The sequence below is a fragment of the Polyodon spathula genome, chromosome 29 (genome assembly GCF_017654505.1).
Source record: "Polyodon spathula isolate WHYD16114869_AA chromosome 29, ASM1765450v1, whole genome shotgun sequence".
Taxonomy (NCBI): Eukaryota; Metazoa; Chordata; class Actinopteri; order Acipenseriformes; family Polyodontidae; genus Polyodon; species Polyodon spathula.
The window spans coordinates 679489-698451 of NC_054562.1; the positions used below are offsets into that span (position 1 = coordinate 679489).

At 44.3% G+C, this 18963-nt stretch overlaps 2 protein-coding genes and 3 non-coding genes across 5 annotated transcripts; 1 reads left to right on the forward strand and 4 right to left on the reverse strand.

Moving 5' to 3' along the window:
* Positions 1 to 8007: 8007 nt before the first annotated feature.
* mpeg1.1 (macrophage expressed 1, tandem duplicate 1) lies at positions 8008 to 13576 on the reverse strand. Its single transcript, XM_041232384.1, has 2 exons — positions 13077 to 13576; positions 8008 to 10449 (listed from the first exon to the last, which is right to left on the reverse strand). Exons 1-2 carry the CDS (start codon positions 13521 to 13523, stop codon positions 8743 to 8745), a joined length of 2154 nt encoding a protein of 717 aa, XP_041088318.1. The 5' UTR covers positions 13524 to 13576; the 3' UTR covers positions 8008 to 8742.
* A 443-nt stretch (positions 13577 to 14019) lies between these two features.
* Positions 14020 to 14091, reverse strand: trnae-cuc. The gene has a single exon. It is a non-coding gene; the product is annotated as a tRNA-Glu (tRNA).
* A 650-nt stretch (positions 14092 to 14741) lies between these two features.
* Positions 14742 to 14813, reverse strand: trnat-cgu. Its single transcript has one exon. It is a non-coding gene; the product is annotated as a tRNA-Thr (tRNA).
* Positions 14814 to 15139: 326 nt separating this feature from the next.
* trnae-cuc lies at positions 15140 to 15211 on the reverse strand. The gene has a single exon. It is a non-coding gene; the product is annotated as a tRNA-Glu (tRNA).
* A 377-nt stretch (positions 15212 to 15588) lies between these two features.
* On the forward strand, positions 15589 to 18627 carry LOC121302416 (zinc finger and SCAN domain-containing protein 29-like). Its single transcript, XM_041232374.1, has 4 exons — positions 15589 to 16370; positions 16714 to 17235; positions 17531 to 17710; positions 18204 to 18627. Exons 1-4 carry the CDS (start codon positions 15878 to 15880, stop codon positions 18509 to 18511), a joined length of 1503 nt encoding a protein of 500 aa, XP_041088308.1. The 5' UTR covers positions 15589 to 15877; the 3' UTR covers positions 18512 to 18627.
* Positions 18628 to 18963: the final 336 nt, after the last annotated feature.

The following is an 18963-nucleotide window of genomic DNA, read 5'->3' on the forward strand; positions in this document are numbered from 1 at the left end:
GGATTAATGTGGTAACTGAGACATTAATAAATCACGTATAAAGCAATGATATTAAGTCAGGGACTAAACCTGAAACGAAATAAGGGATCTAGACGAGAACATTACAAATATTTTCGTGACAGATACTAGTGTGTGTGTTGTAAAGGACAGTTGTATTGTGTTTGTGGCCGCCCATGCTAGCAAGCTGTATGGTTGTGAAGATTATACCATACACGTAAGACTATAGTCATATTTCAAGTAGCAACAGCTGAGCATAATGTGGAGTCTCTGAACTGGGTGTTACATATGTATGTAATATATGTTTGCCTGTTGGCTATTGCATGTTGACCTATTTGTGAGTTAGGACAACCTGTTAATAGGAAAAACCTGTTACACAAACCGTCGCGAAGTGGGGGGGATGAGGGGATTGGCATAAAACCCTAGTTAAAGTCCATGAGCGCACCAACAATGTGTAAATTTCAGATGCAAAGGAAAACAAACCATTAATAAAATCCACAAAGTAGAATAACTTGTCATATTGGAAAAATTATATTGGTAAGAAGTCAGTTTAGAATGATAATTTTATTAATAAATTGCTTGGGTTAGATTGGTTTTGTAAAAGGCAGATGTTTAACACTATGTGACATTTACATAAGTATGAGTGGGAACACGTAAACTGTGTTCACGAAATAGCCGAGTGCAGCTCAGACTGTGAAAAGGGACAGAATCTGTCACAGTTTGAGAACAGAAAGCTTTAGTTCAGGAGTTGATATAAGAGAGTGGATTCAAATAAAATATGGATCACAACGGTGATGCAGTAGGACTGGAAGCTAGAAGTTTAGCTCAAAGAAGCAGGGTAAGATAAGATTCTGGGTGTGTTGCCAGAGAGCAACAATATGCAGATAAGGTGCCTGGGCAGTTGTCCAGCAGCAGAGAAGTGTTAATAGTAGATGTTGAAGGCACAGCTCACAGCTGCAAAATCACACCAAGTTTTAGAATGAATACGATTTTAAGCAATGCTCTAATTGTGGCCTGTGGCAAAGTGGCTAGTGGAGGGGAACAGGTGTGGCGGTGATGCGATGCAGGAGTGACAGGCAGACAACAGTTTCCAGTGAAAAGGTGCTTTTATTTATAATCCAGGTCTGGTGACCGTAAAATAATAAATCCCCGGTGATACACAACCATGTGTAAAGCGCGGAGATAACAAAACAGGGCACAGTCCAGAACAAAAATGAACCCACGGTCACCAGTCCTGGGTGAGTGCAGACGTGAGGGTGCGTGGTGAATACACAGATACGGTGGTGTGCAGGGGTGCTCCGGACAGTGCTGACCCTTTGCGACAGCTCCGGAGTAGAGCTCTAACTGTCTACAGTGAAACAAACACAGACAGTTAATAAACAAACACAACACGTAATCACAAAAACACTGCGAGGTCCACTCTCGCTCCTTCTTCCTCCAAATGTTCTACCCAAACGAAGGAAAAGATCAGCGTTACCCTGGCCCCTATATGTAATGCTTGAACCGAGCCAAGATGGATAGAGATTGTAGCTAACCCCCATGCTATATTGACTGAAGTACCAGCTGAGGTCAGCTGGTTCTCAGTCCTTGATATAAGTAATGGATTCTGGAGCCTACCTATAAGGCCTGCAGATCAATGGAAGTTTGCTTTCACAGTGCAAGGGGTCCAATACACCTGGACCCGCATGCCACAAGGGTATCATAATTCCCCAGTAGTGTTCCACCAATGTCTTGGGCATTGAGTACACAAAACCCAGACAAAGCTCTACCAAAAACGATTGACACACGAGCCACCCCCACAAAAGGTGGCGTGTCTAACCACAGAAGCGGATGTCCTCCAAGTGGTCAAATTGACCCCTGCAGGGTACTTGCCCACTAGGGGTTCTCCAATGGCAGCTGGGCTTGATTTATACAGCGTGTATGACAACCTGGTGCCTTCAGGAAGTCAAAGCCTCGTTTTGACAGATATACAAATAAAAGTACCACCTGAGTGCTATGCCAGGTTTGCCCCTCGTTCCGGCTTAGCAGTTAAGCATGGCATATGCATAGGGGCCGGCATGGGGATGCCAACTATAACGGAAATGTAGGTATCCTGGTCCAAAATACTGGGGCCGAGCCCTTTGAAATAAGAGCCGACGATTGGGTAGCTCAGCTTGTAGGCGAACGCATTTGCCACCCACAGGTCAAGGAGGTCTCAGGCCTCCCCTCAACAGACAGAGGAGCGAGAGGATATGGATTCTCTGGAACGAAGGCATAACCATAAAGTGTTTTGTCTTGACCCATTAGATCAATCCCCGGGGACAACGCATGCAACCCGGAGGAAAAACAGGTCGTGCCTCCATAACTAGGGGCAGAACGACCTTATCCCCTTGACCAAGACTGTATTGACGTCCCTATACCCCGCAAGAACACCTCTCCCTCTCCTCCTACCCCCGCTAACCTGTCCATATACACCATGAGATACCGGGAGCCTCAATGTCAGAAAAAAGGCGACAACTACTCTGGACATACTGAGTGCTCCAGTACACCACTAAATTGAGCCAGATGTCCGGGGGGAGGGGGGAGGGGGGGGGATAAAGATAAGAATGTGTAATCCTTAAGGTTTAGAATCATAACAAGCGCACAGGGAGGGGACCAAAGAGCCCCAAAGCCAGTGCTGATTGATTAAACCAAGGTGTATAATAATAATTAAGAGGTAGTGACTATTGAATTGTTTGCTGCATGCTCGATTCTGATAGGGGTAAGGGATGCTATGTAGAAACTATATAACCCATGTACATGCTTTACCCCGGTAGATCATACTGATGAAGTGACCGTAGTTCTCCAGAGTGCTCTGTTGTTTGATGACCACTGCAATAAACCTTTGATGCAACGATCGGTATGATTGATTGTCCCTGATCATCTTTTGAGCTTCATTAAGTGACCCTACAGCACCACTTCAGGGCAGAAATACCGACGATGTCCCACGCGGTTGTCAACGTTTTTGGCACAGAGTTACTAACAGCCATTACCAGCACTTAACTATTTGTATAAACACACTCCTCTCTCTGTTCTCCTATTGCCTCTCTTCTCTCTCCTCCTCTCTCTCATCTACTCTCTCCTCTTTCCACTCTCCTCCCCTTTCTCTCCCCTCTCTCCTCTCCTCTCCCTCTCTCCTCTCTCTGATCTCTCTCTCCTCTCTCCACTCTCCTCCCCTTTCTCTCCTCTCCTCCTCTCTCCTTTCTCTCCCCTCTCTCTTTTCTCTCTCCCTCCCCTCTTTGAAACATGTCCAGGAGTCAGCTGTAATATTTATAGTTTTGCTGATTGAATATACAGCAGTGTGTACAGCAGTGGATATAAGGTCACTTGAATGTAGGCCTCTCCCTCTTCTCTCTCTCTCTCTCCTCTCTATCTCTCCCTCCCCCCATCTCCCCTGTCCTGTCCCCCTCTCCAATCCCTACTCGTGAGGGCCTATCTCCTCCCTCTCTCTCTCTCCTCTCTCTCTCTCCATCTCCCCTCTCCCCCCTCTCTCCCTCTCCCTCCTCTCTGTCCCCTCTCCCTTGCCCTCTCTCTCTCTCCTCTTATCTTGCTAATGTTCAGTAATCTCTTGTTCTCTTTGTTTACTCGGCTCAGCTGACAATGTGACAGATTGTTGAGCTGAATTAACTCCCTCTACTAAATGCCCCAGCATGTCTCAGTGTGTGAGTGTGCGTGTGTCTCAGTGTGTGTGTCTCAGTGTGTGTGTGTGTGTGTCAGTGTGTGTGTCTCAGTGTGTGTGTGTGTCTCAGTGTGTGTGTGTCTCAGTGTGTGTGTGTGTGTGTGTGTGTGTGTGTGTGTGTGTCTCAGTGTGTGTGTGTCTGTGTGTGTGTGTCATGTGTGTGTGTGTGTGTCTTTTTGTGTGTGTGTGTGTGTGTGTGTGTGTGTGTCTCAGTGTGTGTGTCTCAGTGTGTGTGTGTCTCAGTGTGTGTGTGTGTGTGTGTGTCTCAGTGTGTGTGTCTCAATGTGTGTGTGTGTGTCTCAGTGTGTGTGTCTCAGTGTGTGTGTCTCAGTGTGTGTGTCAGTGTGTGTGTGTGTGTGTCTCAGTGTGTGTGTGTCTCAGTGTGTGTGTCTCAGTGTGTGTGTCTCAGTGTGTGTTCTGTTTAAACTCAGTTTAGGTCAAATTCTAGTTCAAAGTCAATTGGCTGAATAGATTCATATCTCCTCTTCTGACCTTCTCTATGACAAAAGCATAAAAACAACAAAGAGATTAGGAATCCTATCAGTGTACTGCAATATTCCAAAACTCCCCCCCTCTCCCTCCCTCTCCCTCCCTCTCCCCCTTCCCCTTCCCCTTCCCTTATCTCCCATAATGGTCACTAATCCCGTGTACTAAACTCAGCTGACATCTCTCTCTCTCTCGCAACTCAGGGCCGCTCTGCTCCAAACTGCTCTGCGGACATGACCTCCCCGCTGTGTCGCTCTGTCTTTCAAATTGAATGCGATCGTTTCTCGTTTCCCGTTCCCTGACTAATAACACGGGCCCTTATTTTGGGCACCCCCTGCTGATCTGTGCTGGACTCGCCTGACCACTGTCACTGGATCCTCAGCTGACGCGCTATCCTGGTGCTATTGCACTGCTAATGTGTCACTGCGGATATAACTCGCTGTGATGCTAACTTGCACCATCCTAGTTCATATTGGATTCTAGCAGTGTTATTATTATACACAGCATCCTAGTTCATATTGGATTCTAGCAGTGTTATTATTATACACAGCATCCTAGTTCATATTGGATTCTAGCAGTGTTATTATTATACACAGCATCCTAGTTCATATTGTATTCTAGCAGTGTTATTATTATACACAGCATCCTAGTTCATATTGGATTCTAGCAGTGTTATTATTATACACAGCCTCCTAGTTCATATTGTATTCTAGCAGTGTTATTATTATACACAGCATCCTAGTTCATATTGTATTCTAGCAGTGTTATTATTATACACAGCATCCTAGTTCATATTGGATTCTAGCAGTGTTATTATTATACACAGCATCCTAGTTCATATTGTATTCTAGCAGTGTTGTTATTATACACAGAATCCTAGTTCATATTGTATTCTAGCAGTGTTATTATTATACACAGCATCCTAGTTCATATTGTATTCTAGCAGTGTTATTATTATACACAGCATCCTAGTTCATATTGGATTCTAGCAGTGTTATTATTATACACAGCATCCTAGTTCATATTGTATTCTAGCAGTGTTGTTATTATACACAGCATCCTAGTTCATATTGGATTCTAGCAGTGTTATTATTATACACAGCATCCTAGTTCATATTGTATTCTAGCAGTGTTATTATTATACACAGCATCCTAGTTCATATTGTATTCTAGCAGTGTTATTATTATACACAGCATCCTAGTTCATATTGTATTCTAGCAGTGTTATTATTATACACAGCATCCTAGTTCATATTGGATTCTAGCAGTGTTATTATTATACACAGCATCCTAGTTCATATTGTATTCCAGCAGTGTTATTATTATACACGGCATCCTAGTTCATATTGTATTCTAGCAGTGTTATTATTATACACAGCATCCTAGTTCATATTGGATTCTAGCAGTGTTATTATTATACACAGCATCCTAGTTCATATTGTATTCTAGCAGTGTTATTATTATACACGGCATCCTAGTTCATATTGTATTCTAGCAGTGTTATTATTATACACAGCATCCTAGTTCATATTGTATTCTAGCAGTGTTATTATTATACACAGCATCCTAGTTCATATTGTATTCTAGCAGTGTTATTATTATACACAGCATCCTAGTTCATATTGTATTCTAGCAGTGTTATTATTATACACAGCATCCTAGTTCATATTGTATTCTAGCAGTGTTATTATTATACACAGCATCCTAGTTCATATTGTATTCTAGCAGTGTTATTATTATACACAGCATCCTAGTTCATATTGTATTCTAGCAGTGTTATTATTATACACGGCATCCTAGTTCATATTGTATTCTAGCAGTGTTATTATTATACACGGCATCCTAGTTCATATTGTATTCTAGCAGTGTTATTATTATACACAGCATCCTAGTTCATATTGTATTCTAGCAGTGTTATTATTATACACAGCATCCTAGTTCATATTGGATTCTAGCAGTGTTATTATTATACACAGCATCCTAGTTCATATTGTATTCTAGCAGTGTTATTATTATACACAGCATCCTAGTTCATATTGGATTCTAGCAGTGTTATTATTATACACAGCATCCTAGTTCATATTGTATTCTAGCAGTTGTTATTATTATACACGGCATCCTAGTTCATATTGTATTCTAGCAGTGTTATTATTATACACGGCATCCTAGTTCATATTGTATTCTAGCAGTGTTATTATTATACACAGCATCCTAGTTCATATTGTATTCTAGCAGTGTTATTATTATACACGGCCTCCTAGTTCATATTGGATTCTAGCAGTGTTATTATTATACACAGCATCCTAGTTCATATTGTATTCTAGCAGTGTTATTATTATACACAGCATCCTAGTTCATATTGTATTCTAGCAGTGTTATTATTATACACAGCATCCTAGTTCATATTGTATTCTAGCAGTGTTATTATTATACACGGCATCCTAGTTCATATTGTATTCTAGCAGTGTTATTATTATACACAGCATCCTAGTTCATATTGTATTCTAGCAGTGTTATTATTATACACAGCATCCTAGTTCATATTGGATTCTAGCAGTGTTATTATTATACACAGCATCCTAGTTCATATTGGATTCTAGCAGTGTTATTATTATCAGCGCTTACTGTAAACTGCACTGTGTTTAAATATGAAGCCTGCATTGTAACCCTGCCTGCGCTGCCCTGTGACACCTGTGCGCCTGGAATAAAGCAGGGGTCTGGCAAATAAATAGATAAATAAATAAATATTATTATTATTATTATTATTATTATTATTATTATTATTATTATTATTATTATTATAAAAGCTATGTGGGTACACCCATAGATCTAGAAGTAAAAAACTTTGTTTTAACTTTTTAAGATCAGAAAAAAAAATCATAAAATAATAGAAATTAAAAAAGCGCTCTCCCATAATCTATTCTGGGCGCTAGGATATATTTAGCGAGCAAAGTGGCCGTTCTGCGTTCCTAAAATGACGTCCCATTTTTGGGATGTGTCACTGCCCTTGTCAGACGGGCCCGCTCTTTAAAATATTTGCCGGTGTTTTGCTGCCACCTGTCGGATCGATTTATCAGTGCAAGGCTGTGTTTCAAACTTTTTAAAGCGATTGACAGCAGCAGCCGTTGTTGATGGTGCAGTTCACCGCCCTAGTCTCTGGATAATAATAATAATAATAATAATAATAATAATAATAATAATAATAATAATAATAATAATAATTTGTTCTGATATCCATGCTGGAGAATGAGGATCTTGGAATTCATAAACTTTTGAAGGAATTAAAACACAAAGCTAAGCATCATTTGTTTATTAATTTTATTTTCATAGCAGAACAGCTGTACACATCACAGAATCAGAGGGGGTAGAGGTTTGAAGTCTGTTAAACTCTTTAAAGGAGTCAACACAGTCCACCCGAGCCAGCACCTGAAGAGCAGAACAGAAACCAGGACCAGGGGACACACAGTGAGGAAGCGGAGACAGACTGAGGACACACAGGGAAGGAGACACATCTTCTTCACAAAAGTAGGCAACCAGAGAAGCGTTTCAGCTGATTCCTTCATAAGTAGAATTTGTGAAAAGATGGTCCCTTTGTCTACTTTGCTCTGTCCTTCAGATGAGTCCTACTGGAAGAGACTCTGCAGCAGCCCCTGACTCGCTGTGTGTGTGTGAGAGACCCTGAGCAAGTCACTTCATGAGCCTTGTGCTCCGTCTCCTTGTGCTCCGTCCTTCGGAGACGCCAAACAAACGAGGTCCTATTGGAAGAGACTCTGCAGCAGCCCCTGAATCGAGTTGTTGATGTGTGTGAGAGTTCACCTCTCCCCCCCCCCCCCCCCCCCCCCCAGTTTCTGGAAGTCACTTTGGATAATAATAGTAATTACTAATAATAGATTTAATCAATGCCTCACCATTGTTACAGTTCCTTAACTGCTAAATTAAAGGTTCTAAGATTTTAGTGCTACACGATCACCCGTGCAAGGCTTAGCTAATGCTGTGATTAAATTAAGTCTATATTAAATGCTTGGCAAATTAGTGAGGTCAAGCTTGCAATGTTAATAATGAAAAATGTTTTTTAAAATTGCTCATTTGAGACCTACAACAGAGTGCACATTTATAAGAACACCCTCATTGCTTCTGTAGTATTTTGATTTGCTGTGCGTGTGAAATCAAAACACTGAAACTGGATAATTGTTGGGCAAATTAGTAGGTTTTGCAATAGAATTGATGACTTGAATAGCACACGCGTGTAATTCATTTCAACAGGAAGAAAAACGGTCAAACAGGAGGCTTTTCAGAAGCTGTTTAAGACGCCTGATTGAAACACAAAGCGGTCTGATATTTTCACACGCGACTGTGTTTCTATGTCCCTGATTACTGAGTGGAAATTGAAATTCTCACAGCCAGAGGTGTTTTCATGCAGGTGGATAGATAAAGGATATCAAAGACAAATCTGGAGGGTGTCCTGACACATTTGCACATGGCCGTATTTTAAGTGATTGGTCGGATTTCAGAAAAGATTCGATCACTACCTCATTACCTTTCTGAAATCCGAGTCGCTGGTATTAAGCCAGGAGCATCTGACTCGGATCAGAGGAACCGGTTTCGTTTTCCATTTGGGGTTCACTGTCTCCTCCCACAGCCCGCTCGCTTCTCTCCCCGTCGCTGCTCTCCCTAATTTCCCCATAACCCCGACGGCGCCTTCGCTTGATCCCGTAAACGGCCAAACCCAACCCAAGCGCTGCCAAAACCACCACTCCCAAAACCACGCCAAACACGGCTCCCCCAGACCAACCCTCCCCCTGCGAGTCCAGCAGCTGGGTCATCCGTTGAAAGTCTTCCGGCTTGGCCAGTTTCCACATCTGGCTCTTGGCGTCCTTGATCCAAGACATCTCTCCCTCGGTCATGACCATGACGGTGTTGGTGGAGCCGTAGCTTAGCAGGGGCTTGCGGATGAAAGGAGGCAACCGGACCGGTCGCAACTGTCCCCCGGTGAACTCTCCAGAACGGACGCAGTACAGGACCTGGCAGCCGTCGCTGATCGCCGCCAGATGTTGGCTGAAACCTTTCGGGCAGCTCTGACGGGAGCCCTCAGATAACGGGTTTCCGGCCTCACAGCTGAAGAGGCCGCCGAACGGGACCGAGTTGCGGGCCCCCTGCTCGTAATCGTCGCTGACGCACACCCTGAGGCCATCCAGGAGTTTGAGCGGGACGAAGCTGAAAGGGCAGGAGCTGGTTTTGGTGAGGGGGTTCTGGGAGGAAGGCCCGTAGAGTCCGCCGAAGAGGTATCCTGAATCCGCTGGGACCGGCTCCTTGGCGGCGACGCACCAGTAGGCTTCGAACCGGGCTTTCCGGATCCGGTAGACGTCTCCGCAGACGTTCTGGCAGCACTCAAAAAAAAGCCAACAGCCGTGGCAGCGCCTATGGCACTCATAGTTGTTGTAGCCTTCCTCCTTGTCTTCGGTCCGCAGCTTGACCGCTTGGTAAGGAGCCGGGCAGGAATAGCCGTCAGTCAACGGGTTCTTCTGCTCTAAGGCTTGGCAGAGAACCCTGGATTCCAAGCTGAGCTCCGTACAGTTTTGGAAAACTCCCCCGAAGGTAAAATTGGTGAGCGCTCCCTCACACGAGCCATCGTCCACGTTGGCATCGAAGTTGAAATTGGGCGAGTCCAGATTGACGCAGCCGGGACGGGTGTTGATCAGGTAGTAGGTCCGGACGGCGCGGTCGACGGCTTTCGAGAGTTTACGGATAGTGGGCACAGGGAGGCCCGGCAGGGTCTCCTGATTGAGGAAAAAGTGCAGCGGCAACCCAGAGCGGTCGATGGCCACTAGGTTGTTGGCGATATTTTCTTGCCACTTCTGGAGGGTGATGCCCGGGTAGAAGGGGACTCCCCCGTGACTCTCCGTCAGGGAATATGTTGTGTTGCCCACGTACTGCTTGGTAAAGCTGTCCTCCTGACTGCTGGAACCTCCCACGCCGACGTTGACCATGTTGAAGAAGACCGTGGCCGAAGCGGCGACGGAGGACCTTCTTCCAAACGCGTCGGAGACGAAGGAGGACTTCAGGTAGTCCTCCTGGACGAGGCTGGCCCCGGCGTCCACTGAAGTCAGGACGTGCGTCCCGTAGTTGAGGACCAGCATCTCGGAGAGGTAGTTGGCCATCCTGGTCTGGTTGTTCTCCAAGGCGTTGGCGATGTCCTCCACTTGTTTCCTGAAGCGAGGGTCGAAGATGAAGTCAGGGTTGGCCTTCACGCTGTACATGAAGTTTCTGATCTGCACCGGAGAGAAGGAGGAGAGAGACACCGCTGTGTGAGGTTTAATATCACTAGACTGGACTGGAATTGCATTGTAACTGCAGTTTAATATCACTAGACTGGACTGGAATTACATTGTAACTGCAGTTTAATATCACTAGACTGGACTGGAATTACATTGTAACTGCAGTTTAATATCACTAGACTGGACTGGAATTACATTGTAACTGCAGTTTAATATGACTGGACTGGAATTACATTGTAAGTGCAGTTTAATATCACTAGACTGGACTGGAATTACATTGCAGGGCTGGTAATCAGACTTCTATTGCACAGCAGTGTCACCCAGTCCAGGTTTTACTACCAGCCTGATCAGCCCCCAGTGTGTCTAGCTAACAAGCTCAGGTGTGTCTTATTATTGAACTCCTAGTGAAACCAGGAATGGATCACACTGCTGTGCAACGGGAGTCTTATCTGCATTCCTCCCCTTAACAGCCGGGAAATCTAAGCTCTCAAATGTCAGCTGGCAAACGAAAACTTGTCAAACAGGGAAGCAGAGAATCTGAAGAATGTTCCGCTTTGAGTTTCCTTCTTCTTTGTTCAGCTCGTGACACTGTGGCATAGAACTCAAACAATCACAAACTTCCTGTTTTGAAAACGTGAAAACGTTTTTTTAAATTAATACATTTTTTCCCCTGATGTTGAGTATGAATGTGTGATAAAGCCGGCTGTCCCTTAGGGAAATAAGCTATAGAAAGTCCTATAGCGATTTGGTCAAGCCCTATAGAATAACCTATAAGATTTGTTTAAAACCTTTTTTGTTCTATGGATCCTTTTGATATAGGATGATTTTTTTTTTTTTTTCAAAGAAGCCTTTAGGATTTCTCTAAAAACCTTTTCTTCAGGAACAGCGATGGCTTGAAACCTGGTTCCAAGAGACCCTCTGTCCGGCGGGAGACCTAGTTTGAGGTGGCTGTGTCAAACCCCAAGTCTCCTGAACCAAACCAAACGAGGCTTCGTGTTCCCATCAGCTTTTGAAAGGGCGTAGAGGCGCTACGACGTAAAGACCACGTCAGCTGCGCCTTAAAACCGTTCCTGATCGTATCGTGACGAGAGTGTGTCGCAACAGCGTTAATAAGTATCTCGATTAACACGGATATCTCTCTTTAAAAAAAACAAAAAACTGTTAAAAACAGGAATTGGGTGTTTCTGCATGTGAAGTTACTCGCTAACTGTCCGAGGTTCTCAGAAAAAAAAAGTCGAATCGGTTCCTGAGGAAGTGAGATTATGTCTATATATCGACTCGCGTATATATATATATATATATATATATATATATATATATATATATATATATATATCTATGATATGATCATATGGAAAGTGCTTCACGACAACTATTCCCCTTCAAGTACAGAATAAAAAAGAAATGAAAAAAGTTTCAGGTCTCAAATTTCGGGGGGAGGCTTCCTTGTTAAATTTCTCATTATTCCCGTAATGAAGTATTTATGTTCAAAATGCGTTATGATTTGTGAAAAAAAAAGCAAGGGTTTTTTGACGTTCCCACTAAATAACGTGTGTTTGATATATTGCAACAAAATTATATGAACACATTTATTTCAGGACCTTTCAGGACAAAAGTCCTGGACTTGTTGTTTTTTCGAGTGAACAATCTCTTTGTTGTCAACAGTAATATTTTAAAACACACGTGCACCACCAGTCGGGACTATATATATATAATATATATATATATCTATATCTTTTTGTCGTTATAATATATATAATCTATAATATATATATATATTAATATATATATTCATTATCATGTAATCAACAAGTGATATCGCAAAAGTTACCGGCAGGAAGATAGATATGATTCCTTCTATCTATATATATATAAGATATAATATAACTATATATATATATATATATATATATATATAGATATATATATATATATTATTATATAATAATTTCATGATAGATTTTAAATTTTATAGGTAATATCACATTTTGGACCAGTATATGGTAATTACAAAGCGCTGGGTTAGACAATTATGTTAACAAGGGAACATTATTCAGCAGCTTTCACTGGACTCTATGAAGCTGAGGGAGTTCATTCTATATAGAGGGGGTGCAATTCAATATGTTAACAAGGGAACATTATTCAGCAGCTTTCACTGGACTCTATGAAGCTGAGGGAGTTCATTCTATATAGAGGGGGTGCAATTCAATATGATAACAAGGGAACATTATTCAGCAGCTTTCACTGGACTCTGTGAAGCTGAGGGAGTTCATTCTATATAGAGCAGGTGGAATTCAATATGTTAACAAGGGAACATTATTCAGCAGCTTTCACTGGACTCTATGAAGCTGAGGGAGTTCATTCTATATAGAGGGGGTGCAATTCAATATGTTAACAAGGGAACATTATTCAGCAGCTTTCACTGGACTGTATGAAGCAAAGTTAGTTAATTCTATAGGGTGATGATGCAAAACTTTGGGATATATAATATATTTATAATATATATATATATATATATATATATATATATATAGATATATATGGTGTGTGTGACTAAGTGGTTCTGTGATAGGCGGGTCACGAACATTAACATCCCCAGGATAACTTGCTGCGTCTCTCACCTGCACCCTTGTGGTCACCGCTCGGTCCTGAACCTGGTGCGTCTTGACTCTCTGATTCTCCGTCGAGAATTTCCCGTTCACCATCGAATAAAACGAGACCTCCGCGTTGATCGAATGCGCCACGGAGCTCTTGTGCTCCAGCCAGCTCTCGATAATCTCAGAGCTGCTTTCGACTTTGCTCTGCTTCTGCGGGACCGCGAACACCTCGTCCGGTATCAGATAGAACCCGTCCTCTGTAGTTTGGCACTGGGAGTAGTTGAGATTCATCACCCGGCCCATGTCAACGTTGCGAAGGTTGTCCCAACCGCCCCCCGGCAGCACTTCCAAAGCGGGTACGCCGAGCGCTTTCTTGCACTCCAGAAATCCGTTGATAGACTTGAAGGCAGCGTCGTAGCTATGAGCTGCGCTCATGAAGAGCAGCAGCGAGGTAAGCGCGCCCGGGTGCATGGCTATGATTGAGTGAGTGAGTTGGCTGCGTGAGCGGCTGGGGGTTTTGTTAAAGTGAAAGAAGGAAGCGGTAGAACTTTTTCTTAGTTTTGTTTTGACATGTGCATTTTTCGATAAGGGAATTTCCATTTGCTCTACTCGTGATTTTTCTGTTTTTCTTTACTTTTGATTTTACTTTTGGCCAGAGCTGTAGAGCTCATGGGTTCTATCTCGGCTAAATCAAATATATCTGAACACTTGAAATGCAACTCCGTAGGTAGGTTTATTAATTTCTCGTTGCTAAGGGCAACAGAAATTTACTGAAAAAAAAAATGCACACATAATCTGGCAATTGTATTTTACCACACCCTCTAAAAGTGAAAGCTCTGACCTGACTCTATTAAGGAGAAAGAGAGAGGGAGAGAGAAAGAGAAAGAGAAAGAGAAAGAAATTTAAAAACATTATTTAAAAAAAAAAAAAAAAAAAAAAACCTATTGTTTTAAATTTAAAAGAGACGTTCCCTGACCGGGAATCGAACCCGGGCCGCGGCGGTGAGAGCGCCGAATCCTAACCACTAGACCACCAGGGAAGCTGTACAAAATTAATAAGCACCAGCTCTGCTGATTAGAAACGAATTAAAAGATGGCTATATTAAAAGGGATTACGGCACAACCATGTTATAGTAGCCTTTATTCTTTATTTGTTACTCGGAGTGCGTGTGCGTGTGCGTGTGCGTGAATAAAAACACGGGAAATAATGTGGCACCGGTTTTCACGTATTTTCTATCATTTTAAACTCAAATCTTTTTTATATAGATAACCTTTATATATATATATATATATAAGATATATTATATTATATCTATATATACTTATATATATATATATATATATATAGATATCATTTGAATAATAGTCACAGTAATTAACTAATGTAATTATTGATTATTAATTTTTGTACTGGACACGCTCTTAACATTCGCACCTGGTGCGAGAATTAAAGCTAGTAAAACATAATTATCAAAAAGTCATAATAGTTAAGGTATTTATTCCATAAAATCATCATCATATATATTATAATAATAACATTTATGTAAATAACATTTTGATTGTGTTCAATACACTATGACCATGATAAAAGAAACGTTTTCTTTAAACTGCAAATTTGTAGGTTTTAGACAATTTTCTGTTAATATTAATATATATATAGTTTTTTTTTTTATATTATTCAAAATAAAAGAGGCACGGACGGGGTTTGAACCCGTGATCTTCGGTTTACGAGACCGACGCCTTACCACTTGGCCACCGCGCCATAGGGATCAGCAGCGGCTGAATGAGAAGATCCGCTACAAACACAATCTGTTTACTGTGAGGGGGGGAGGCACGGGTTACGCTACAAACCCCCCCCCACCCCCCAAAAACGCTGCAGCCGGTGTCTTTTCAATTTCGAGAATTCAATTAATTAATTAATGCCTATTTATATTTATTCCTAAACGCGTTTATTTATGTATTAATGTACTAATTATTATTATTATTATAATAATAATAATAATAATTATAAATAAAATTATATTATTATTATTTATTTTTCCCCCCTAAATTTATGCGTGCCATTGGTAAAGGCTAAAAAGACAAACGTTCCCTGACCGGGAATCGAACCCGGGCCGCGGCGGTGAGAGCGCCGAATCCTAACCACTAGACCACCAGGGACGCCGACAAACCACCCGCAGAATCCGGTCTTCAGCGATATAGAGGATCCGGCAGCTGAACCGTGCAAAAAAATTATTTTAAAACATTTTGTTGCAAAAACTAAAATCATTCAAATCATTCTGCCCGATGTTTCAATATCCGCAGAGGTTACGCGCATCAGTGGTTATACTAATTACGCGGCTTACGATATATATTAGTTTCTTTTGGCACGACGCGTAAATTCTCCGCCCCTGACGACGTTCGAACATCCACGGTCCCCCCACCCCCCCACCCCTTTGACGTAGTGTTATAGACGGTAAAACTTTGGATCTGTCTTTCAATTGTATTCAACGTAGCGCTGGCTCTATAGTAGAGCCAAAATGGCGTCAGTTTCACAGCTGCGGCTGCCCGTCCACCCGTATTGATCTCGCATTCACACACAGAGCTGGAGAGACAGAGAGACGAGAGAAAACCAGTCTGGAAGAAGAGAGCGTGTCTGCATCCCGTGATTATTTGTCCCGCTTCTATCACGGGTCAGTCCCGGGTTAGGAACCCGCTCTGTGGCTTGTGTGCGGGGGTCCCGGACTGCGTGGTATTTGCGCTCTGCTCCCCAGGTGTTCCCGCACAGCGCACACACGGGCTCACTCGCATCAGCGGCGCTTGTTTCCACTGCAGAGCGAAGCGAACATGGCGGATGCAGTCTGCAGCAGCGCCGGTGGCGGCGGCCGGCACGCCAGCAAAGCGGACCCGGGGTGCGCCGGCGGCAGCAACGACCCGGCGCCGGCGGACAAGCCGAACTCCGGCCCGTGGGAGAACTTCGAGGTGCGGCAGCTGATCCGTGCCTGGGGCGACCCGGGCGTGCAAGCGCAGCTGAACGCGTCCCTGCGAAACCTGCGCGTTTACAAGCACGTCTCGCAGGTTCTGAAGCGGGTCGGGGTCCACCGCAGCCCGGTCCAGTGCCGGGAGAAAGCGAAGAAGCTCAAAGTGGAGTACAAAAAATATAAAAGCGTCGAGAACCGCCGGGAGGGGGAGGAGGAGGAGCAGGAGGCGGGGGCGAACAGGGAGCCGGAGCGGCTAAGGCGGGGATTCCGGTTCTACCGGGCTATGGACGCGGTTCTGGGCGGGCAGGGGGAGGCGGGGGCAGCACCATCGCGCTCAGGTGCGGAGGAGGTAGAGTGCGGTGAGTGTCTGCCAATCAAGGCTTAAATACTGGCAAGATATAAATCAGGGTTAAAAATAAATGATATGTATAAATTGCGTTTCAATTATTATTATTATTATTATTATTATTATATTATTATTATTATTATTATTTTAAATGCATTTTAACGTTTTCTTTAGCTGCTATTTTCTATTAATTATTTGACTAATTTAGATATGATATCAATCCAAAAAAATGACGTTCCCTGGCCGGGAATCGGACCACCCGGCTCGAATCCTAACCATTAGAGAAGCCGCTGTAGCGTCTGAAGATTGAAGCGCTCTACACTGTTAATCTGCTTGTTAATTCTCTCCCTGTCCAGACAGCGACTCCCCCACGCTATCAGCGGCGGCACCGCCCCCTGGTGGCGGCGGCGGCGGGGAGCGCAGGTGGAATCCGGGCGGTGACGTTGAGGAGGAAGAGGAGGAAGAGGAGGAGGAGGAAGAGGAGGAAGAGGACAGCCCCACCCTTCTCTTGCCAGCTTTGGAGCAGAAGAAAGCGTGGGAGAGCTCTGAGATCCGGCAGCTGATCGGGGTGTGGGGAGAGAGAGGGGTGCAGGATCAGCTGGCTGCTTCCTTTCGGAACATGAGGGTGTACCGCCAGGTGTCCCGGGCCCTGGAGTCCCTGGGGGTCCGCCGCTCTCCAGTGCAGTGCCGGGAGAAAATCAAAAAGCTGAAAGTGGATTACCGCAAGATGAGAAGCGGAGCTCCTGTGTCCGACCAGCGGTTCTGCAAGCTCTACCCCCTGCTGGATGCCGTGATGAAGCGCAGGGGGGAGAGGGAGGAGGGGGAGAGGCCAGCGAGAGAGAATCCCCAACGGCCCGGCAGCAGCTGCTCCTGGCAGGGTGAGCCCGTTGAGCTGCAAGCTGTTCTCTTTCCACTGTGGGCGATTCTAGTCTGCGCTGTTATAGGAGGATGCTCCATGCCAAAATTAAGATATAGAAATAAATCTAGAAAGAAAGAAAGAAATCTTGATATAAATACATAAATGGACGTTTATTTAGTTCCAATCTATTCTGTTCAGTAATGGTGTGTGTGATTTGTTCATTCTCTTATATTCTGTACACTGCAGTATGACTAACCTGTCTGTCTGTCTGTCTGTGTGTCTCTGTCTGTGTGTCTGTCTCTGTCTCATTGCAGAAGCAGTTTCGATCGCGCCGGAGCGCACAGTGGAGGTGCCGCACCTCTCCTCCAGCCTCCCTGTTGTCCAGCCGTGTCCTGCGTCCCCTCCGGCCGTGCTGTCCAGAGCCTCGTCCCCCAGCCCCTCTGTCTGCTCTGAGGACTGTGTCCCCAGCGCAGACCCCCTCTACCCCCTGCACTGTGAGTCCCACTGCCTCACTCTGACGCTCTCTGTCTCTCTATCAAATCCAAATTCTCTTTCACATTATCCCTCTCTGTGCTTTACAATGCTTCCCTATGCTTTACCAGACCTCTCTGTGCTTTACAATGCTTCCCTATGCTTTACCAGACCTCTCTGTGCTTTACAATGCTTCCCTATGCTTTGCCAGACCTCTCTGTGCTTTACAGTGCTTCCCTATGCTTTACCAGACCTTTCTGTGCTTTACAATGCTTCCCTATGCTTTACCAGACCTCTCTGTGCTTCACAATGCTTCCCTATGCTTTACCAGACCTCTCTGTGCTTTACAATGCTTCCCTATGCTTTACCAGACCTCTCTGTGCTTTACAATGCCTCCCTATGCTTTACCAGACCTCTCTGTGCTTTACAATGCATCCATATGCTTTACCAGACCTCTCTGTGCTTTACAATGCTTACCTATGCTGTAAGTCTCTCTCTCTCTCTCTGTCCTCTCAGGGGCTGTGCCCCTGGGTTCGAGGCGCAGGGGCCGCAGGGGCCCCCGCCAGGCGGATTCAGAGCTGTTCCAGTACCTGCGTCAGAGTGACAGCCAGTACCTGGAGACGCAGAGACAGTACCTGGCCCTCGAGAGGGAGGAGCGAGCCAGAGACAGGGAGGCCTGGCAAGAGAGCCATCGCACAGTGGTGAAGGCATTGCTGCAGGTGGCACAGGGCTTAGAGAGGGGCAGGGGAGAGGGGAGGAGAGCGGAGGAGAGAGGGTGGAGAGAGGGTGGAGATGAAAGGGGAGAGGGGGGAGCCCGCGTATAGTGGTAAAGGCATTGCAGAGATGAGAGAGTAGGGAGAGAGGGGAGATGAGAGGGTGAGGGGAGAGGGGATGGGAGATGAGAGGGGGGCGCCGGTGTACAGAGGTGAAGGCATTGAAGGGAGATGAGAGGGGAGGAGAGAGGGTGAGGGGAGAGGGGAATGGGAAGGGGAAAAGGAGAGGGGAGATGGCAGAGCAGATGGGGTGAGAGAGGGGAGAGTGTGTTCAAGTCATTTCAGAGGCAGTCTGCAGTTTGGATGATTTTTTGAAATACCGCAGCGATGACCTTATCAAATGTGCGTGTGTGTGTGTGTGTGTGTGTGTGTGTGTGTTTAAAAATCCACAGTTACCTGCATCGACATGAATGAAACACTAAATAAAAACCAGATGACAAATTGATGTACAAAGAGTTGACGTTTGTTGTTGTTATTATTATTATTATTAATAATAATATTAA